This window comes from Pongo pygmaeus, chromosome 3 (genome assembly GCF_028885625.2).
Source record: "Pongo pygmaeus isolate AG05252 chromosome 3, NHGRI_mPonPyg2-v2.0_pri, whole genome shotgun sequence".
Taxonomy (NCBI): Eukaryota; Metazoa; Chordata; class Mammalia; order Primates; family Hominidae; genus Pongo; species Pongo pygmaeus.
In genome coordinates, this window is record NC_072376.2 from 165,788,551 (window position 1) to 165,812,541 (window position 23,991).

The following is a 23,991-nucleotide window of genomic DNA, read 5'->3' on the forward strand; positions in this document are numbered from 1 at the left end:
CCCAAGGAACTTAAAACTACCGTCAGACCCAGCAATCCCATGACTGGGTGTATATCCAAGAGAAAATAAATCATTCTACCAAAAAGACACGTGCACTTGTATGTTCATCGGAGTGCTATTGACAGTCACAAAGACATAGAATCAATCTAGGTACCCATCAATGGTGGATTGAGTAAAGAAAATGTGGTAGATATACATCATTAAATACTATGCAGCCATAAAAAAGAACAAAATTACGTCTTTTGCAGCAACATGGATGCAACTGGAGACCATCCACATGTTTTTGTTGCTGCTGAATTAACACAGGAACAGAAAACCAAATACCGTATATTCTCGCTTATGAGTGCTAGCTAAACATTGGATACTCATGGACATAAAGATGGCAAGAATAGAAACTAGGAACGACTAGAATAGGGAGGGAGAGAAGGGGACAAAGGGTGAAAAACTATTGAATACTATGCTGAGTACCTGGGTGACAGTATCAATGGTACCCCAAACCTCAGCATCATGCAATGTATCCTAGTAACAAACCTGCACATGTAACCCCTGAATCTGAAATAAAAGTTGAAATTAAATGCACACACACACACAAAGAGCATATGAGTCCTTTACATATTTAATAGTTTTGAATTAAAATAAAGCTCAGCCATGTGCTCTCTTAACCCATGAGTGAAAACAATATTTCAGAAGCATCGTTTGACTATTTTGAATAAATTACCCTCAAGATCTTTTAAGCATCTGTTTACCTCAGTTTTGGCTTACTTTTCCCCATTTATTTTTCTGAGAAATAAATAGGAAAATTTCATTTAACTCCAAATTCATTTTTCTGTTTTAATAGAGATAACATTTTATAGAGAAAATAAGTATATTAATATATTTTATAGACTAGTGAGATCTCATATATAAAACTGAATCATAACCAAAGTTTTCTGAGGTACTTTACTTATATACATGTTTCTTTTATACTTGTTTAAAATCTTATAATGGCTTTTGTTGAATGCATAATGCACTTTTAAAAGTTTAGTCTTACATAAAATCAAGGTGGTAGGTTATTATGTTGTCATAACCTGGCTGGCCAGCTGGTGTCACTGTGGCACAGGCAATGAAATTATAATTTTTTTTTGCTTGTTTGTTCTTGTTTGTGTTTCTCATTGCAGATGTTTGATTTTTCATTTTACTTCCTTTCTTAGTCTGTCCTAAGAGAGGCCCTGGTTAGCTTCACACTCAACATTCACATTTATGTAGAGATGATTTCGTCCTAGAAATCCCTTTGCCAGCAGTTTAGTCATTGCCTCGTATGTTAATGTTTTTAGGTTTGTTCCTTTTTTTTTTTTTTTTTTTTTTTTTGAGACAGAGTCTCACTCTGTCACCCCCAGGCCGAAGTGCAATGGTATGATCTCGGCTCACTGCAACTTCCGCCTCCTGGGTTCAAGCTATTCTGCCTCAGCCTTCCAAGTAGCTGGGACCACAGGCATGTGCCACCACACCCGGCTAATTTTTGTATTTTTAGTGGTGAGGGGGCTTCGCCATGTTGGCCAGGCTGGTCTTGAACTCTTGACCTCAGGTGATCCTCCCGCCCTGGTCCCCCAAAGTGCTGGAATTACAGGCATGAGCCACTGCGCCCGGTGTCCTCTTTTTATTAAGCAACAGCCAGATGTGGAGAGGATAATCATCTTAGTATTATCTCAGTTTTTTACAGTAAAAATATTTCTGCTTCTAAATAAATGCATTTTATTTAGAAAATAAAAATAAAATTATTCTTAAAAGAATAATTTTATTCTTTTAAAAATTATTCTTTTTAAAAAGATTAGCACAATTTAATCTAAATAATTCAAATTACTCTGATTTGTAAACTGTGTGTAGTATTTGTAATGGGTGCTGTTATAGTGCTGGTCAAAATTAATTAGCAATTTGCAACTCATACCGTGAGTTTAAGAGCAGAAGCAAATCATACTAACTCCACATGGTTGAAACTTCTTGTGAATTAATTTATAGTTGGTAGATTTAAAGATATTGCCTCATTAGACATAGCTAAAATGGAATTTTTCCCATAGAAGGCCCAAAACAAAAATCCACTAATTTAGGGTGTTTTTACCTATGAACGCTTTCTCTAGGAAAATGTACATACACAAACCTACCACATTTTGCATTCAGATTTAGTGAGCTTAGGACCCCCTGAACCCTGCATAAGGGTTCTCAGGTTCCCTGAGTCTTAAGAACCCCCCACCTGTAAGTTTTAAGTTAAATCACAGAGTATTCATTCAGTAGAAGTACCTTAGAGATCTCTGAGTCTCACTATGTTATTTTACAGTGGAGGTAAAAGGCCCTTGAAGTTGTTATGGAATTACCCAGTATTAATTAAATAGCTGTACCAAAAGCTTATGTGATTTGACTATAAGTGCAGTGAGTGCAAGAGCGCTCTTTCATTACCTTATTTCCAGGGTTTGGTAACAGTTTTTGGCACGTACTACCAAAGAGGGCCTTTCAATAAATGGTGAATAAATGAATGTTTATTCATGTAAGAACGAGGACAAAGACTAGAAACCAGATTTTTAGACTTTTATGAAAGACCAGGGAAGAGATATTGTAATCTTACAGTTGATACATCTTGTGTTCTTAATTTCCCTGCATGTGGTATTTGGGTTTGTGAGTATGGAGTCTTTGTTGTTATTGTTTTAATTTTTAATGATTTTGTTGAACTAAGTCGTTTCTTCATTCCCTTGTACTAAGCAGTCTGCAATATCATACACTACAATCTGGAGAAGATTTGGGAAAGAAATACAAGAAATTGTTGGAACACTGTTCCTCCAACTCCTACCCCCACCAGTCACATGTTGTAACTTATTTATCTGCTTTTCCCAAGAGATTGGAATCACTGTTAGGTCAGAGATAATGTGTATACACAGCACAATTTATGGTTCATAGTAGTTGCTCAATAAAAGAATGAATTCTAGTAAATAGACTTAAAAGTTCACATCTTTTCTCCTTCAGCCATCCTACCCTAGGGTTTTCATAGCATGTGATTACAGTTTGTCTCCATTCTATATAGGAATGCAATATAATGTTTCCACGTTACTCACACCTAAAAAATGTAGTAGCTCTGTCAATGGCAATAATGATTTGATGGGGGCTTTTTCAGAGAGCCAGTTTTGACCAAATATGTATGTTGATCCCTTTTAGAGATATGGCAAATGGTTTTCAAGGATTGTTTAACCCATACAAATCTAGATTCATTTTAATACTGTTTGCTTTTCAGCTATAGGCTATACTCTTAATACTATTACTACAAATTAAAATTTTAAGTATATTTTTAATATACATATACATTAAATTAATTCTGGATTGAGAGTCCTGTTGAAAATACAATTCATAATGAAAGGTTGAAGGCTTATCTGTCTTAATTATAGTCTGAGAGTGTGCCCTTATTTATAAACAAAAGCTATTAGTAATATGTTTTTTTAAATTTCTTGGAGGAATTATTTTGTTGAAAATACAATTCATAATGAAAGGTTGAAGGCTTATCTGTCTTAAATTATAATCTGAGAGTGTGTCGTTATTTATAAACGAAAGCTATTAGGAATATGTTGTTTTTAAATTTCTTGGAGGAATTATTTTGAATGTAGATACATATAAATATTTCCACAGTGATAGTATGTGAATGAATTCAGTATTTCTTTGATGCAAGGTGGTACATGATTCAAGCTTCTGAACTGCTTAGAATCTAGACTAAGTGGGTGAGGCCAAGAGGGTAGGCAGTGAACCACCAAAAGGTACTGTAAGTTCTTGTTAAATATTGTTGAATGAATGAGAGAGAGGGAGAAAGGAAGATTGAAATTGTGTGTCTGTGGCAGGTGTGTGTGTGTATGGTGGTAAATGGAAAAAAATCAATAAAAATGTTACATTTACTCTCTTGATTAGATGGAATAAGGTATAGGAGGATATTGTGATCATAAAGTGAGTTATTAAACTTATTTAAAGTGAGAGTCTAGAAGTGTTGCTTCCCAAGTGATGACAAGGTCTAAGAGTGGCAACTTGAGTTTAGGTTGCCTGAGTGGAATATGGGGTATGAAAGATGAAAGGCATTAGAAATGAAGATGTTAATGAAATCTGAGGCTAAGGTGTAGATTGGGTTATACTAAGTCTAAGATGTCTTTTATCTGCCCTGACACTTTTTTGGCATGTTGTCCAACTACAGATTCCCAAACCTGATCCAGATTACCAATTTTACACATTTCTGCAAGTATACGGAGGGAAAATAAAATCACATACCTTTACATATCATTATTACTATCCCCTGTCATTCTGCATCAACATAGGTAGGCAGGCTCATGGAACAGATTTTAAGTGTTTTACAATTTATATTTTAAAATATAGCAACATACTACATACCATGACGTTAGTGGACTGTATTTTTAATGATCTATGAAAACTTTCAGCCTAGACAGCTAATATATCAGCTTGGAAGGAATTGCTAACTGAACATCTATAATCATTTCCTGAAAATGTGCCCAACAACATGCAAAAGGTTAGAAACACCCAGTTTAATGGTGAGAGTTAGGGATAAAGCAGAAGCCCTACATGTGCCAAAGTGCTCAATAAATGTTTGAAATTGACTGGAAAGAAGGTAGATGACAATGTTGAGGTGGGGACGAGGGCAGTGAGGAAGGTGGCACACAGGAAACGGGGGTAGGGTAGGGGCAGAGTTGCACAAGAATGGAAAGCAGTTCTCTACAACAGTTCCTCAAAATAAACTAAGGATCACCTGCATCAGAATCACCTGATTTCCTTGTTTTGAAATTCGGATTTCTGGGTTTCACATTCCAACTCAGTGAGGATCACAACAAGCAGCTAAGAGCAATCTGCATTTTTAACAGGATCCTCTGGTGATTCCTACTGAAATTAAGGTTTGAGAACTGGTTGTTTAGAAGTACCAATAAAGAGTTTAGAAAATGCTGACCCTGCCTTCTAACAATAGAATGTTGATAAGTAGAATGTTGAAGATAATCAGTTTTATAAAACTCAAGATAGTTGTGGAGGAGCAGAGAGACCACTTAAGGGGGGTTAATAATGTTACAGAACTGGGGATGTGGAGGCTGTTGTAATAATAGCTTTGCTTCTGGCAGATATTTTTTATAGACAGCTAACTGTTAAACTAACAAAGGAGATTTTAAATTAACAGAATCATCAAACATTTAACATAAGTTTTTAGTTTGTTTCTTTAAAAAATTTATTATGTAGATGCTTTGGAAGGTTTTGTCCATTTTGAAGCATGAGATGTTACTGAGAAAATTTCTTCCCAAATGAAGTAATAGACACTCTGCTCGATGTCACGAATACAAGTGGTGAACAAGATAGATAAGCTTCCTGGTCTTAGCCTATGGTCTTCAGAGTGGGAAGAGAGGATATAGACAAATTAATTTTAATACCATGTGAAAAATGTTGTGCTAGGCCAAGTATAGCATGGTCTGGGTACTGGTGGGAGCATGGAAAGATTACTTGAGTGATTACTATGTAAGCTGAGGTCTGAAGGATGACCTAGCCAGATAAAGGGTGAAAAATATTCTCATCAGAAGCAACTGTAACAACCCGAAGGAAGTGTGAGACCGTAGAACTGGAAATTCATGTTGTTGGAATGGAGAATGTGAGGGCAGGTGTGTGAGAAATGAGGCTAGAGAGACAAGTAGATAGTAGATCCTGCAAAACCTTAAGAACCATATTGAAGAGTTTAGTCTTTACCTAAAAGGCAATGGAGAGCCACTAAATGCTATAAAAATGGGAGTGTCTCAGTTGGGTTTGCATTTTAGAAAACTGTATGTGGCTAGTTTGAAGAATTAATTGCAGGGCTGACAGTACTAGAGACATGGGAAACAAGTTCAGTCATCAAGGGCAGAAGAGGAGTGAGACTTAGGACATTCTCAAGGATATATATTTTAAAACAAATTTACTGAACATTTTGTGTTCTTCATGTGTTGGTTTTACACTACAGTTCAAAAGTATTACCATGCTAAATTTTAAGTTCTAAACTTATGTTTTTAATGTCATAATTATAATAACCTCTATTAAAATATGCAAAATGGAGACATTATTTTTCACAGCTTTATGAAAGCTATTACTACAAATATTACTTGTATTCTTTTAAAAGTACCTAAAATATACAAAAACGTATTTGGAGCTTTTGCCAAAAGCATATTTTGTTTTAGCTTAATTGTTTGAAAAATATTTTCAAAAACTATTAAATACTCCAGTATTATGCTAAAAGCTTGAATAAAAGGTTAACTCAGGTTTATCCCATTTTATTATACACTTGTTAAGCTTGGCCTTGCAAAGTGTTAAACTTTGAATTGAATGTCAGCAACATAAAAATGCAAATTAGGAATTTTATGTTGTTAATTATAAATAAGTCCATTGTCTCTGAAATATATTCTGGAAAATATAGGAGTAAATTCAGTAGCAGATACTTCAAAAGTTGCTAAGCTAGGCACAGACTTATATAACTGATACACTTAAAAAATTTAAGGGTTGGCCAGGCGCAGTGGCTCACGCCCGTAATCCTAGCACTTTGGGAGGCTGAGGCGGGTGGATTGTCTGAGCTCAGGAGTTCGAGACCAGCCTGGGCAACATGGTGAAACCCCGTCTCTACTAAAATACCAAAGAAATTAGCCAGGTGTGGTGGCGTGCGCCTATAGTCCCAGCTACTCAGGAGGCTGAGGCAGGAGAACCTGGGAGGCGGAGGTTGCAGTGAGCCAAGATCGCGCCATTGCACTACAGCTGGGTGACAGAACGAGACTCCGTCTCAAAAAAAAAAAATTTTTTCAGGTTATGTAAAGAAAGCACATTTAATATTTTGGTGAACTATGAGGCTATATAATATTACTTAGAGAATGAGTATTTTATTGAAAACAATCAACAAACTCATAAAATCCTGAGTATTATCTTACAAGTCGTAAATTCATCTCACATAGCCCCTATCATTTTGTGTTTCATTTAGCTGCCAAACCACATCAGAATGATAGTTCTCTTCAGAATTGGAATTGAACCTGTTTGTATCATTTTTGGTTAGGGTCCTTCTGTTAGTAGCAGCTTAGGCATAGGAAGGCCTTAGTGATTTTCAGATTTTACACCTGTTTTGCCTATAGGACAGTAGGGTTTTCTTTTGGAAGAACTTTTGTTTGTTTAGTAAAGAACCCCAGCAGACAGTAGGGAGGGATTTGAGTGACTGTAATGTCCTCAGCTACAGTTGTCTCCATTTGCATTTAAGATTTTTATTGATATGTTTTGTTGTTCTCATATTGTTAATTGGTTTTTGGTTATTTTGTATAATCTTTGTTCCTTTCTTTTCGCCTGATTGTTTCTCATTATGGTTTGGTGGTTTTCTGTATTGGTGCCATTTGAGTCTTTTCTCTTTGTCATTTATGTGTTTGCTTTACCTGTGAGTTTTGTATGTTCATGTGTTTTGATGATGGTAAACGTTGTCCTTTTGCTTCCAGGTTTAGCACTCCGTTGAGCATTTATTGTGGTGCCTGTCTACTGGTGATGAATTACCTCAGCTTTTGCTTGTCTATGAAAGACTTTATTTCTCCTTCTGGTAATTTTGTTGGATATAGTATCCTTGGCTGGCAGTTTGTTTTCTTTCTGTACTTCGAATATGTCATACCATTCTCTCCTGGCTTCTGTCTCCTAAGAAATCCACTGATAGTCTTATGGAGGTTCCTTTATAGGTGATTAGACACTTTTTTCTTGCTGTTTTTAGAATTCTCTAATGTTGACTTTAGACATTTTGACTATAATGTGCCATAGAGAAGATCTTTTTGTATTGTATCAATTTGGTGATCTGAGAGCCTCCTGTATCTGGACGCCTAAGTCTCTTGCTAGACTTGGGCAGTTTTCATTTATTGTTTTATTAAATAGGTTTTCTAACACTTTCATTCTCTCTTCACCCTCTGGGACCCCGATAATATGAATATTTGGTCACTTTATGTTGTCTCATGTCATGAATACTTTCCTCATTCTTTTTTATTCTTTATTTTTTTCTGATTGGGTTCTTTCAAAAGACCTGTCTTCAAGTTCTGAGATTCTTTTTTTTTTTTTTTTTTTTTTGAGACTGAGTCTCTATCACCCAGGCTGGAGTGCAGTGGGGCACGATCTTGGCTCACTGAAACCTCCGCCTCCTGAGTTCAAGCAATTTTCCTGCCTCAACCTCCTGTGCAGCTGGGATTACAGGCACATGCCACCACACCCAGCTAATTTTTGTATTTTTAGTAGAGATGGGGTTTCACCGTGTTGGGCCAGGCTGGTCTCAAACTCCTGACCTCAGGTGATCCACCTGCCTCAGCCTCTCAAAGTGCTGGCATTACAGGCATAAGCCACTGCACTCAGCCAAGTTCTGAGATTCTTTCTTCTGCATGAGCTAGTCTATTATTGAAGTTTTTGAATGTATTTTGTATTTCAAGCAGTGAATTCTTCAATTCCATAATTTCTGTTTGGTTCTTTTTTTATGATCTTTATCTCTTTGGTAAATTTCTCATTCATATCCTGAATTGTTTTTCTGATTTCTCTCTATTGTTTTTCAGAATTCTCTTGTGTCTTCATCTTGAGAATCAGTAGTTTGAATTCTTTTTCCAAGATTTCCTGAATTTCTTTTTGGTTGGGATCTGTTGCTGGAGAATCATTGTGATCCTTTGGAGGTATTATATTTCCTTGCTTGTTCATGTTTTTTGTGTCTTTACATTGATATCTGGTGTAATGGTTTCTCCATTAGTTTGAATTTGCTGTTGTAGGCGAGGACTTTTTCCTGAAGTTGTATCTATGCTGTTGGGTGAGTAGGCTATTTTGACTTTGATTCTTGTGCAAGCAGTAGTGTACTCTCTGTATAATTTCTTTGGCTGTATACAGCATCAGCGGTATCTGTGATTTTCCTCAGTGGATTAAATGTACAGTTATTAGTGGAAGCTGTGGTGAAGTTTTGCTTTAGATATCAGATAGGCCACTCTTTGGGCCCCAGTTGTAGCAGTGGTGGGCTGAGCATGCCTGTCCTTTGGCCCCAGGGTGGTATATGCTGGCACCAGTGTTAATGGGTCCAGGCGAGTGGATTTTTGGGCCTCCAAATGGCTTACTTGGATGCCAGTAGTGACAGCAGTGGGCCAGGCAGGTGGGCAGGTTCTTGGACCTCTAGGCAGCCAGCATAGCGTGGGCAATGGCAATGGCAGTAGCAGACGACCCTCTGGGTCCTGAGTAGTGTGCATGGGTGTTGGCAGTGGCTGTGATGGGCTGGGCGGACCAGTCTCCAGGTCCTCAGGGAGTGCATGCAACTAGATGCCAGCTGAGGTGGTAGCAGCTGAGTGGGTAGTCCAACTTCAGGTCTTCTGGAAGAGTGTTCAGGTGCCAGTGGTAATGGACTGGGCTGGGCAATGCTGTGGCCCCCAGACTATGTGTTCTGGCACAGCTGCGGGGGGTGGGGAAGCCAGGTTGGGTAGGCATGTCCTCAGGCCCCCCATGGTGTGTACAGGTGTGCTAGCTGTGGTGGGGAGGGGTGGGGTGCAGAATACGTGGGTAGGAGGTGGCAACAGCTGTGCTTCTGCACTTCCACTGGAGAGGGTGGTGCTGCTTTAGTGACTGGCGGCAGCCTAGGCTGGTAGATAGGGAACATCTATGCCCCTTAGATCTCAGCCCCTGCAGTGCTTGTGCCTCAGCCCTGGACGCGGTAGTCTGCTATCACTTGCACCTAAGTCCTAGGGCCTGCAGCCCGTGCTTCTCTTGTTTTTCAGGACAGTGTGAGATCTGTTGGGAGCAGAGCTCTGAAATGGCACCTTGCCGTATCTGCTTAGATCTCAGGGAACATGTGGGACCCAGAGTGAGCTTCCTTTTTGGGGCAGTGCCATCACAGAATCTCCTGGCAGCTCCCTACATTTGTTTCAGGGCCCATGAGGGTCCAGGGGCTCTCCTGTAGTTAGGATTGCAAGAGTCCACAGTGGGAATGTAGACTTCTGAGGGTCTGTCATTTACCTCTTTCCCATATTGGGAAGTCTCCCTTTGCCTCCCAGCTGATCCTGGCAGAGCAGGTTGCCTTCCTTCCTTCTCCTTCCTTGCTTTAGATATTTCCTGTCACTTTTCTGTTGGATTCCAGTGGTCTCTCTTGGATGATGTATTCGAGGTGTGATATTTGCTCTTTTGGTTCTTCTTAATGGAGGAAGGGAGTGCGAAATGCCTCTAATCAGCCATCTTGAAGCCCCTCTCTTAAGTTGTCTTTTCTAAGAGGCCATAGGTGACAAGATGAAAGCTATCTCTATAACTGCTTGAAAAGTTAGGTAATCAGAATTATCTATCATGTGTACTATTTAATAACACATTACTTAGCTCCCCTCCTCTCAGATAGTACTACTATTATATCTCTTTTCCAGAAATTTACACAATATTCTATGACAGGAGAATGATTCAGATGAGTGTTATTCTTTCTGATAAAGTTCCAAGGATACATCTAACATAACCATTCTGGACCTATACAGTCAGCTGTCTTTATCCCAGCTTCTGTATCCCAGGGTCCACATCCACAGATTGAACCAACTGCACTGAAAATATTTGGGGAAAATGAAATAAAATAAAAAATAACAATACAATTAAAAATAATACAGATTTTAAAACAATGCAATATAACAACTATTTACATGACATTTACATTGTATTTGGTATTTTAAGTAATCTAGAGATGTGTACAGAGTATAGGCAAATATTAGGCATTTTATATAAGGGACTTGAGCATCCGCATGTATTTTGGTATCCAAGGGATCCTGGAACCAAACTTCCAGAGGATAACCCTGTGCCATTTGTATGTTGTTTGTGTTCAGATGTTAGGGTTTTTTTTTACAATTCTTGTATTTTGAGGGGTGTTTTGGTACTTTTTTCCTTAAGGAAAGCTGTTATCCTCACTAAAACATAAGCCGCTGAAAAGCTGTCAAGACTTAAGCAAGGCAACATTCAAGGAAGCCATTCCAAAAATAGTTGACCTAATGACCAAACTTGCAAAGTTTACAAATTATTTCAGTGATTTGACAGCATTTTATTTTGTCTTTCAGAGAGGGAAGATTCTAGTAATATAAATATGAATAAAAGGAATGCTAATATTTAAAACTGGAAACCATTGATTTTAGATATTGAAAACTAACTGGGAAAGTTAAAGGTCACTTATTCAGTGTAATGAACAGACTTGGAGACTCGGTTTAAAAATAGGAAGTAAATAAAAATTGAGTGTAAGGAATGTTTTCTTTTTGACTCTTAAGTGTTCTTCAAAACAGTATGTAGTTGAAAAGGGCGTTGTCCTGTGACAAGAGGTTTTAAGTGATATTAGGAAATGAGTGAATGGGATAAAGGCAGTTCATCTGTTTTGTACCAGTAGGAAATTACAGTTTGAGAACATATTTCTATTAGTGCGCTTAAACCGAAGCAGGTTCTGAAATAATGTTTTTTTAAAGCTATTTATTTAAATAAGTCTTTTAGAAAACATACTAGCTAAAATAAATTCTAAGTCTCCAGTAAATTGCCTATGGCTACTTACATTTATTGTACATTACAGTTAATATTGTTTCTGGAAGCTTAGTCCTAACCATATTGCTAGTTAATATCAAAATGACATACTTCTGTGTCCCAGTTTTCTCATCTGTAAAATGGGAGTGAAAGCACTTCAAGTGTTTGTCAAGATTAAATGAGATAATATATACACAGTTCTTGCTTTGTATAGTTCCAATATACATTAATTTCAGTTAGCACAGTTTAGTTAAATAACACCAGTCCCTGAACAACCCAGCTTATTACTCCCTCACTTTGTTCAGGACTGTGTTCACAATTTATCTCGTCAGAGAGACCTTCCCCAAATACTGCATCTGAAGTGGCAACCTTTATCTGTCACTCTCTATCCCTCTTATCCTGCCTTTAAAAACAAAAACTTATTTACTTGTTTATTACTTAATTACAGGACTTATTACCACCTATGTTTGTTTACTATCAGTCTCCTCCCTTCCTATGTCCCCACCCCCCAGAACATCAGTCTATGTGGGCAGGGACTTTATCTGTTTTTCTTTCACTGCCATGTCAGTAGTGTCTAGAGCAGTGGCTGTCATGAAGTTGGTGGTCATTAGATGTTGATTCAATACATAAGTAAATAAATAAGCCACGCCTGTTGGGTCACACCTGTAATTCCAGCACTTTGGGAGGCTGAGACGGGTGGATCACTTGAGTTCATGAGTTTGAGACCAGCTGGGGCAACATGGTGAAACTCCGTCTCTACTAAAAATACAAAAATCAGCCGGGCGTGGTGGTGCATGTCTGTAATCCCAGCTACTCGGGAGGCTGAGGTGGGAGGATGGCTCGAGCCCAGGGGGCGGAGGTTACAGTGGGCCCAGATCACACCACTGCAGTCCAGCCTGGGTGATAGAGCCAGACCTTATCTCAAAAAAGTAAAATAAAATAAGTAAATAAATAATTTATGTTCCATAGCTCAGGCAGTACTTCCTTCCTATTTTGTTTTTTATGGACTTAGTCTATTCTGAATTCTTCTGATACTTAGTGTCTTTACTTTGGCACTACATTCAATTTTTATGTTAATGTATATCTTGTCTCCAATGAGATGGCAAGGAGTGTACCTTATCTCTTTCTCTGACCAAAAAGTCTAATGTAAGAATAAGCAAATATACATTAAATTATATTTCAAAATAAACCCGTTATTATTGCAGCTTCTTAATCTACATGGCATTGAATCATAAATCCTTTAGTTCATTCAACAAATTGATTATTTACCTATTCAAATATTTATTTGATCCTCCTATATCTCAGGTACTATTTCAGGTGCTGGGTATATAGCAGTAAACAAAATAGGCAGCAACCCTGCTGTCATGACGGCTATACTATAGTGAGGGGACACAAAAATAAACAAATATACACATAATATATCACTTAGTGGTCATTGCTATGAGAAAAATAGAACAAGGTAAGGGGAATAGGGATTTCTTTTGTGGAGGTTGGAGGGGATTGCTATGTTGTATGTTATCTTTAAAGGAGCAAGCCCTATAAATCTCTGATCCAAACCTCATATCCAAACCAGACGGTAAAAAGACTTTTAGTTGGAAATCTAATGTTTTGAGATACCCATTTGAGACCCAAGACCAATATTTTTCTTTTCCTTTATAAGAGACTTACTAGTTTATCTCTCTTTTTTGTTTTTTGTTTTCGTTTTTGTTTTTTTTGAGGCAGGATCTGGCTCTGCTGCCCAGTCTACAGGGCAGTCGCACCAATTGGCTCACTGCAGCCTCTGTCGCCTGGGCTCAAGCCATCCTTCCACCTCAGCCTCCCAAGTAGCTGGGACTATAGGCGCGTGCCACCATGCTTAGCTGAATTTTTGTATTTTCTTAGAGTTGGGGTTTTGCCATGTTGCCTAGGCTAGTCTCAAATTCCTGAGCTCAAGCGATCCTCTTGTCTCGACCTCCCGAAGTGCTGGGATTACAAGTGTGAGCCATCATGCCTGACCAGTTTATCTCTTTGAAAGAAAGAGTTTGATTTGGATTTTATGTACAGTAAGTAACCAGTCATATGTCTTGGGGTCTAGAATTCCTCAGATGCCTCACTTATTGAATATAGAGTGATGTTCTTCAGAATACCCAAGCTTGTAGTCTTTTGAGGATTTTCACAAGTGTTCCAATGACTGTTTCAAAGACCAGTTTATCTTTCAAATTCTCTTTAGCAGCCTTTCTTTGTTTATGAAAACATTCCTATCGCTACTGAAGGTACTTATTTTTAATGATCTTCCAGCTGGGCTTTTCTTGCATTTTTTGGTTTGTACTCTGTATATTCCTTACTTTTTGTATCAAACTCATCACCTTCCCTTTAAAGCATGTCTTTTTTCCCACATTTTTTGGTCTCTCACTCAGAAACTCTATTTCTACTAAAGGTGTCGTTTTATACATTTTAAAACAGATCTCTCCGACTTGTAACTTCTGTCTAGTTGCCCTGTTTAAAGTCACTGGATATCAGAAGTTAATTATATGGTTAGTTTCCCATCTAGGCATGCTCTAATATAATTAAGATGGAGTTGTAAGCATAATAAGGGTGGAAATACTTATAATTTCATGACTTTTTCACTCAAAAAATAAAAATCACTCATCCTAAGTGATATGAAAATACATTCTTAGATATAATGGTCAGTTTTACATATAAGAAAATAATCTTTCATCATTCCAACTTCTAGTCTCCAGAAGAGTTCTATTTAAAAATTGGGATGAAGGAGAAAGACATTAATACTTGAAGTACCAGATGTTGTAGTGTACTTTTTGTATGTTGTCTATGAGGTAAGAATAATTATCCCTTAACATTATCATGGTACAGTGAAGAATCTCAGCAATTCAGACTATTTGCCTGGGGTTATGCAGCCATTAAGTGACTGGGGCCAGGATTCAAACTCAGGTATATCTGAGCTGACTTCAGAGCCCACATTGCATCCATTATATCAAACTGCCTCATCAGATGATTGCTAGGTATTATTTTTTTGAAATAATGGATGCATTTGAAATCAGAGCCAGTTCTCAGACATTTTCACTGATGTCCAAAGTGCTAAACAATTTTGTTTGCCTTCTGAAACTCCACCCTGTATCTCTCAGTCCAAAAAGCATACTAAAATGCAGCGAAAGAGTCACAGAGATTACCTTGAACCTACCGTAATATAAATACTTTACACACTGAAGTTGATAAGTGTTTTGCTTTCAACTACTATTAGTAACAAATCACTTTACACACATCTCACTGCCAGTGTGATGAAATCCCAGGTTTGAGAACTACAGCATAAAGGAGCCGTTCCCAGACACAATCCCCTCCATTTAATTTATTTCCAATAATAAATTAGTCAGTAACTGGACAGATATTTGTTTAGCTAGAAAAAGGAAACCAAGCTGCAAAATTGGAGATTTAAGACTGAATGGATAAAACTAAAATGGCTAAAACTAAGCAAAGATACTTATGACAAGGTAGATTTTTAGATCTCATAGACAGCCTACAAATTTTATTAATAGACAGTAGAAGGTCAGTATATAGGTGTTTGTTTTTCCATTCTTAGGTGTTAGGATCTGGAGGGAATTTTAAAAACTATTTTTAATTTAATTGAACCAAATTGGCTTTTTTATACTTCAGTTTTTAAAATGCTTTAGTAAAAATATCTAAGAATAGTTTTAAGCAATGTAAAACTTGACCTTTCAGAATGGAAATTATATTAAATCCTATGTACTTAATTTGAAATCACAGATTCTAATAAATGTTCATGGTTAACTAAAGAAGTTTAGTGATAGAGATTCAGCATGCTCTGGACCTGGGTACCTAATCGTAATATAGTCCCAGAGAGTCCTCCAAAGATGATGCAAAGTAGAGAAAAGCATGACTCCATGGCCTAGCACCTAGAAGATTCTGTTCATCTTTAGGAACTGTTTTGTTTCTATTCTTTATAGCCATCTATTTTCATTTGCAGCATATACCTTTTCTCAGAAGTATAGAGATGATGAACCAAGTTATCCTTACTGTATTTCTATGACGTTGTATAAGTTAGTAAGTTCCACATTGAAAATAGTGAAAAACTTGAGGAAGAAAAGGTAATTAAGGGTTGCTTATACATTGGTCAAGAAAAACATCAAGTACATTTAAGGAGTACATTTAGGAGAACATTAGAATCCAGATGGAAACTTCTTCAGCAAACATTCCAAAATAGGGTGTTTTCAAGTTATATTATACAACATGTCACTTAACTTGTCCTACACTATTTTTACTTCAGTAGCAGAGTAGATATAATTGTTTAAGATTAAATGTTCTTGGCTAGTGATTTAATAATCCTTTTGCATTTTGGTTCATGATTATGGAAATTAACTTCTGAAAGGGCTTCTTATTTCAGTGGTATATATTATCTTAGCTATACCACTTTATTATTACATTTAACATATGGCTATACCCTGAATTTTCTTTAAAAGTTTGTATTTTAATTACTCTTAATTATTCTAAATTTCATGCTTTCTCTCTGTTCTTTTGGTCACCTCTCCATCCTAAACTTTAGCTGTTGAATACCTGAGATACAGTGGTACCTTATGATTAATCTTGCCTCAGTTTCTAACTCTTCCAAGCTGTTCTTACATGTCTACCAAATTAATATTCTTTAAGCAATGCTTTAACCAAATCAAGTAAACCCGTTACTCAAAATTTTCTAATTCATTTACCCCTATCTCGCAACATAGACTTTTAGCGACGTTGGCCATGGTAGCCTAGTTGCTGGCCTCCATGCTATCCCAGTAATATGATAATGACTGCCCAGTGCTACCCACCCTCTCCCCCGAAAGTTTTTCTACTAGGTTGAAGATGAACCTTTCCTAACCCTATTCCATCCCTCCAACGTTCCATATCATCCGTGTTGGTCATTGATGCAGCTTAGAATCCATCTCTTCCATTAAGACTTTTTCTTCTATTGAATGCACACTGATCATTTCCTCTTCTGAATTCTTAACTACATTATAAATTGTTGTGTACTTTCCTCTTTGATTGCATATTGCCTTCACCTTCTGATTAAGATGTGTATGTTTTGTCCTAGGTTAAAAAAAAAAAAAAAAAAAAGGATAACTCTGTCTTTGGAGAAATATCCTGGACCCCTGCTGTAGGCTCTATACTTTACCATTACATCAAGAAAAGGTGTAATGGATTAGAAAAAATATATAACACTAGTTATATATATTTATGGTCTAAAATCTGCTATCTTAAACTACGATCAGTCTAAAAATTTAGCTTACTAGCTATGTTTACTTTTAACTTGTCATAGCCCTGAAATTCCCATATAGGTAAATTCTATTTACCTATAAAGGTAAATAGAAAAGTGATTGTATTGTAGATTTAATGCCTTCATTTCAGTTTGATTTCTCTGAAGTTCTAGTCATGTGGATAGGCCAGATTTAAGTCTACATTATTCATAGTTGTTGCATCAGTTGAAGCCAGCAGACTGTAGCCTCAGCTTTACTTCTTGGTGATTTTACAGTTTTACTTGGCCTTTTTGCCTAATCATTACTTAAGCCCTGAGATTTAATTTACAAGGTTCTGGAAAAAAAAACTTAGAATATACTTAACTAGGATTGTGCCTTTTAAAGAACATTGTGCTTCTTGACTTTTTATACTTTTTAAGCTCTTAAGACCCAGTGTTGAATATTATTTTTATTCTAATAATAAGGTTCTGTTATAGGCTAATTTGCAGTTAGGTCAACTATTATCATTGTGCAATGTAAATCTAAATAAGTTTTGCTTACCTCACCCTGACCGAAGTCAGAGAAGCCCTCTTGAAATGGAAGAGAAATTAACATGGCAAGTGAATGATTTGTTTATACTGTGCATTAACCAGGCTCATTGTGATTATATTAGATGTCCGTCAGCTTTTACATATTAGACATGGCAATTGAATGATCTTAATTTTGTTCATTAAAATAATTTTTCTAATGTATCAGTAAGATTAAAATTTTTACATTGAATTTTAATATCTGCCTGCTGCTTAATTCCAGAATGATGAAAGTGTATTGTATGTGATGTACACAATACCACTTAATACAAATCTTGCTGTATTTGCTGCTGATTATACATCATTGTAGAATGCCATGATAGCATAAGGGAATACCGCATAGCAGAGAGAAAAATAATCTAAGATTTGATTAAAAGGATACAATTATTCTGAACTGTTACGTCATGTGGGATTTTTTACAAAGTTTTTTCCTTTTATTTAAATCTTGCTAAGGATTTGAAGCATTCGTTACCATCTGGACTTGGTCTCTCAGAAACCCAAATTACATCTCATGGCTTTGACAATACCAAAGAGGGCGTTATTGAAGCAGGAGCATTTCAAGGTAAGAGCCCATATATTTGTAAAGATGGCTGGGATGGAGGATGGGAGAAGTTCACCAAATGCTACCTTTATTAATAAAGCACAAGAATGGAGCCCTCTCATTCTGTGATAAGACATTGATTATAAATGTATTCCTTTTTCTCTTCAATTTAAGTAATATAAGAATTATTTCAGTAGTCTCCTTTATATAAACAGATCAATGTGCATGATATCACTGGTTATTATTTAAGAATTGGTTATAAAATACTGAAATAAAAACAAAAATTATGTCAGAAATGTAGATGTAGATTATTTTAACTTGTAACCATGAAATTTATAAATCAATGTTGATTTTTATAAATACGTATTTCTTATTTCAAAGCAAATAGAAAAATGAACTTTTTACGTTATATAGGAGGTCTCCAAGACCACACTCATTAAAAGTTTGTATTTTAATTACTCTTAATTATTCCTAAATTTCCTCCCTTCTCTCCATACTTTTGACCACCTCTCTATCCTAAACTGTAGCTATTGAATACCTGAGATATAGTGGTATGTTATGATTGATCTTGCCTCAGTTTCTGACTCTTCCAAGCTGTTCTTACATGTCTGCCAAATTAATATTCTTTAAGCATTCTTTTAACCAAATCAGTAATTTGCTAGGAGAACTCACAGGACTTACACAGTGACACTCAGGGCTATGATTTATTGTGATGAGAGTAGCAAGCATGATCAGTAAAGGCAAAAAGTGCATAGGCTAAGTCTGAGGAAAACTAGGCATAAGCTTCCAAGAGGCTTCTCCCAGCTTAATCACACAGGAATTGCTTAATTCCTCTAGCAGTGAGACTGACAACATAGGTGAAATTTTGCTAACTAGGGAAGCTCATTTGAAACTCCATGTTTGGGATTTTTACTGGGGGCTGATCACATAGGTTTCTCTGTCTGTTACATACCAAGATTCTAGACTTCCAGAAGGAAAGCAGGTACGCAGCATAAGCCACATTGCAGGTAAACAGCTTAAGCACAGTGAGGCACTCGTAATCATTCTGGCAATGGAGGGAATCCTCCCAAAATTCAAGTTGCCGCATGCCAGCCTTTTTAAGGATAGCAGTAAGACCTGCTGTGTTAACTCTTTTCTGCACACATCTCTTATCTATGTCTGTTTTTAATAGGAAAATATTGGCTCCTTTCTTAATGCTTTTACTTGTAATAACTTTTTTAAACTTTTTTTTTTTTTTTTTTTTTTTTTTGGTTACTCCAGTGAAAGTAAAGCCGTGTAAACATTTCGATGTGGGAAATAGATTTTCTGGACAGTACTGTAAAGTAGTAGCTATAGTTTATGTTCAGTTCAATTAAGTGCATATTAATTTTAATGCTGCATTACATTTTACAAAATGAAGAAACAATTATGTCTATGCCTTTGTAAACCATAGCCCTCGTGCAGATATTAGTATTCTGTAATTTTTTTTAAAGATAGAGTCTCACTCTGTTGCCCAGGCTGGAGTGCAGTGGCATGATCTTGGCTCACTGCAACCTCTGCCCCCGAGTTCAAGTGATTCTCCTGCCTGAACCTCCCAAGTAGTTGGGATTACAGGTGCCTGCCACTGCGCTGGGCTAATTTTTATATTTTTAGTAGAGATGGGGTTTCACTATGTTGGCCAGGCTGGTCTCCAACTCCTGAGCTCAGGCAATCCTCCCGCCTGGGCCTCCCAAAGTGCTGGGATTGCAGGCATGAGCCACTGCACCCGGCTGTATTCTGTATTTTTTATTGTACAGTTGGCCAATACTTTATTTAAAGAACAATTTAGATTTTGAAGTATATTCTCTGCTATATGGGTCCTGGAAGTAGACATTTAGGATAATCCAGTATAATATCCTCTCCTTTAGGCTGTGAAATGAATGGACTGTCTACTGACATCATTTTTTTTCTCTTTTCATTCCTATGTTTAGAAAAATAAAGGGAGCAATCACGTCAGTGTCTTAGTAGTCATTCTGAAGCATCATGGCATTCTTATATCAGGGATAACTTTGAATTTGGAAGAGCTGACTGAGTACCTAAAACTAAGAGTACTGAAAAACATAAGGCTTACTTTGCATAATTTGGTACCATTTTTTGACTAATCACCAATTCTAAAATTTAAACGTCAACATAGAATAAAAAACTAATTTTACTATTAAGATATTTTAAATATTTTTAATGAAATTATTTAGCTGGCATTTTTCCCCTTAAAGTTATTGTATAATGGTATTATACAATAATTGAAATTAGTTGGCCATTACGAACTTATATACATGAGCATTAAAATGCCCATCAGTTTCACTTGCTTATAGATACATCCTAATCCTTCCAATTGGAATAAGAAAATATATTTCATGATAATGGCAGTAATATATGTCTCTCTGAACTGAGTTTGTAAAACATTTTAAAATCCAAACCGTATTGTTGATCAGTGTATTAGGAAAATAATCATTCTGCTGCTATACTTAAATTAGTTAAGCATTTGTTGGAAAGTTGTGATTGTTTTAAGATATATGTAGATAAATTGGAATGAACATGAGAAAGAATAACATACAATTACAATCTGGAAAATAGGTCTTACGAAAAAATATTAAAGGAATTAGGGCTGTGTTAGCTCTCTGGAAAGATGACTAAATGATAAATTATTACTATTGCTTTAACAGTTAACAAGAAGAGTATAACCATCTACTTTTTCATCTATCTAGAGCAAATTAAAAAGTTATACTTAAATTCAGCTTTAACACAACAAATATTGAAATCTGCCTAGCACCAAAGATGTTGCAGAATCAGTAATAGTGGAAATCATGAATAAATCAAAGCTCACAAGAGTGAAATGTACTTGGTACCAGGGTTTTGTTTTAATGAGGGTATAAATCTTTGCACATATGTATTCATCTTTCTAGATTTTTGTTGTGGAGGTGAAGTAGATTTAATTCCCCAAATTTAGCCAGTTAGTAAAATCCTGTATTATTGAGAGATCCTGTATTATTATTTATTTTTTAGTTGGTATTGGTGAGTGATTTTGGTAACAGTTGTTTAAAGGGTTAAAGTATTAAAGATACAGAAAAATGATAATTACCTTTGAAGGTAAATCAAAAAAGCTGAAGTCCCAGTTACAGTCACACTACATCATTTGCTATTTTACTTTGAAAAGTTACATATCATTTGTTATATATATTATACACATCTCATGTAGTGCTATGGTTTATTTCTTATGCAAGATTAATAAACTGTAATGACTAGAACAATAGAGCTCCTATTCCTGGGGTTAAGACATGGAAGTACAGTAGTCTTCTTTTATTTTACACTTTATTTTAGAATCCCTTATGCCTTGGACAGTAGAGATACAGTCTTTGTTTAAAATGGTGATTGAACTGGATAACCTATTAAAATGCCTTCCAACTCAGCAAGTAACTTGTAGATTAGTGATTTCTATATTGAATTTAATAATGGAGATATTGTGGTGTTCAGAACATCTGAGTCTCTAATAAGAAACTATTTTAACTTCTCTGGGCTTCATTAATCTTACCGTTTAATGTGAGAGTTTAGTTGATTTCCATCATCCCTTCTGGTTTTAAATTTTATAATTTAACAGACTTAAAGAGACAAATATCTCTCATTTTGAAGGTTAACAACAATCTATTTAGTTTAGGTCTATTGCATGTTTGAATTTTAATGTGAGATCCAGTTCAAGTTAAGGTATATTTTATACTGTTAGAACTCGTGACTGTTTCTACATCAGAATTTAGTACATCTGGGATATGACCAATTATTATTAATAGTAAAGAAAGTAGACGTGTCTTTCCTTTTAGGAAATTTAATTATGAACTTAATGCATGTATTTTTCCCAGAGAACTGGGGAAGAGTGTAATTGAAATAAAAGTACATTATAGACATTAAAATATTCTCAGCTAAACATGGAAGGACTTTAATATTTTTTCAGTTTTAAAAACTTATTACTCCCTTTTTTTGTTTAATGCTAGACATTAGCAACAATGTTGGGTAGTCAGTGTTTCTTTCTTTCTTTTTTTTTTTTTTTTTTTAATTGAGACAGGGTCTGGCTTTGTCACTCAGGTTGGAGTGCAGTGGTGCGATCTTGGCTGACTGCGGCCGCCTCCTCCTGGGCTCAAGCAGTCCGTCTACCTCAACCTCTGAGTAGCTGGGACTACAGGCTTGTGCCACCACGCCCAGCAAGATGGTGTTTTGCCATATTGCCCAGGCTGGTCTTGAACTCCTGAGCTCAAGCGATCCATCTGCCTCTGCCTCCCAAAGTGCTGGGATTACAAGCATGAGCCACCGCTCTCAGCCAGTGGTCAATATTTCTTACTTTGTAGATAATTAAGGCTCAGAGATGTTTAGTAATTTGCCAGGGTGTTCCTGATATCATGTGGTAGATAGAGCCAGAATTTTAAACTCAGTGTTAGAATCTAAAACTTAGTTGTGTTTCATTCAAAAATTGTGTTGTTTCCTCTGGTTCTCAAACTTGGTTGTGTTTGAGAATCATCTTGAGTGGCTTTTGCAAAAGAATAGATGCCTGTTTCACTGATAATCAGTAGATCTTTTTGAGTTTCGCAGGTATGTTTTAAAAGCTCCAAAAGTGATTCTTATAATGTCAAAAAATATTCTACATCAGCGGTTCTCAAATTTCAAAGTACATACAAATCACCTGGGGAAATCTTATGAAAATGCAGGTTTGGGTTCAGTAGGTCTGGGCAGGGTCTGAGATTTTGCATTTCTAACAAGCGTCCAGGTGAATTGAAGAAGGTCCCCTATGTCCACATTATGAATAGCAATGAGACACACTATGTGACATTTGATTTGTGATTTGAAATTTTTGGCTACAATTCCTGTGAAGGCTGTAGTTCATTCACATTTCTTATAAGAGATATGAAAGCATGTTTTAATATCCCTTACAATGCCTTTGAATTTTTGCTTAAAGAGCTTTTCCTTTATATACGAGAGTAGCAAGTTATGAAATATCCGAGAGTAGCAAGTTATGAAATATTTACTGAAGCTTTAAATCATCCAACTATGGGACTGTATTCACATTCTGTTAACTGATTTTGGAAATAGTAGAGTCCAGTTAAAATCCTGGTTAGATGTCATCATATAGTTACATATGATTTAGATTTCATCATATAGTTACATATTTTGTTTAGTTTTGATAGTTTGATGAAAAGTTTATATAAAAACTGAGCCTGGTAGCATACATTTATTATTAGTCCTTCCCTGGAAGAAAACAAATATATTAATTCCAACTTTTAATCCTAGTGTTTGAATATTTTAAAGGAAATATCAGTAACCCTATATTCAAAATGTACAGTATGTGGAGGAGGAAAAGGATTTTCACAGTTAAAATGTCTACCTTTTCAGGTTCCCCAGCACCGCCACTGCCATCTGTTATGTCTCCTAGCAGGGTTGCAGCTAGTCGACTGGCTCAACAAGGAAGTGATTTAATTGTTCCTGCAGGTATTCACTGCACTGATTGGATAAAGCCCTTCTTGCTACTGCTGAAGCTACACTAATTTACTCAGTTTCATAATCACTTGCTTTATATTCTTAGGTGTGTGTGATTCTGACTTTTTTGGTGGCTGCCTTATTAACAATAAAGGAAATAATTTTTCTAACTGTATCCTATCTTTGTGGCTTTTCAGAATAATTCGGCTGTATCTCATACCTGAAACTTAATCCATTTTAAAATTAAAACATTATAAAATTTGATTTGCTTTAAATCATTCTTTCTTTGCTCTGGAAAATGTAGGTTTACTATTTGATCCTAAACTCTCATCTTTGCAGCTCTGCCTTCTATTTTCAGTTAAAGGAAAAACAACCTTCAACAATTAGGTTGGTTGTTTTTAAGAATGGATTAAATGAAAAAGGTCTTGTCTTCTTACTTTTAGCTTTAACTTACAAATAGTTTGCAGATTGCAACACAATACTATTAATTTACCAGTTATACCCAATGAAAAATACTTGGGAAAATCAGTATCTTTACATTCAATTTGCTCTGCACTTTACCGTTACTGGACTATAAAAATGGGAGAAAAAATGAACCCCACGTTTCTTCTTATATGAAATGTTAACATTTATATTTTGTTTTGTG

At 36.1% G+C, this 23,991-nt stretch overlaps 1 protein-coding gene across 4 annotated transcripts in view; it reads left to right on the forward strand.

Moving 5' to 3' along the window:
• The window catches only part of ARFIP1 (ADP ribosylation factor interacting protein 1), a 129,395-nt gene that overhangs the window by 65,244 nt on the left and 40,160 nt on the right, over positions 1-23,991 (forward strand). For 2 of the 4 annotated variants that reach the window (XM_054484562.2, XM_054484561.2), the window contains exons 3-4: positions 17,783-17,891; positions 23,262-23,357. In XM_054484562.2, the coding sequence (XP_054340537.1) occupies positions 17,783-17,891; positions 23,262-23,357 (205 nt within the window). The remainder of the gene's footprint in view (positions 1-17,782; positions 17,892-23,261; positions 23,358-23,991) is intronic. The other 2 variants (XM_054484563.2, XM_054484564.2) reach the window with 1 other exon arrangement.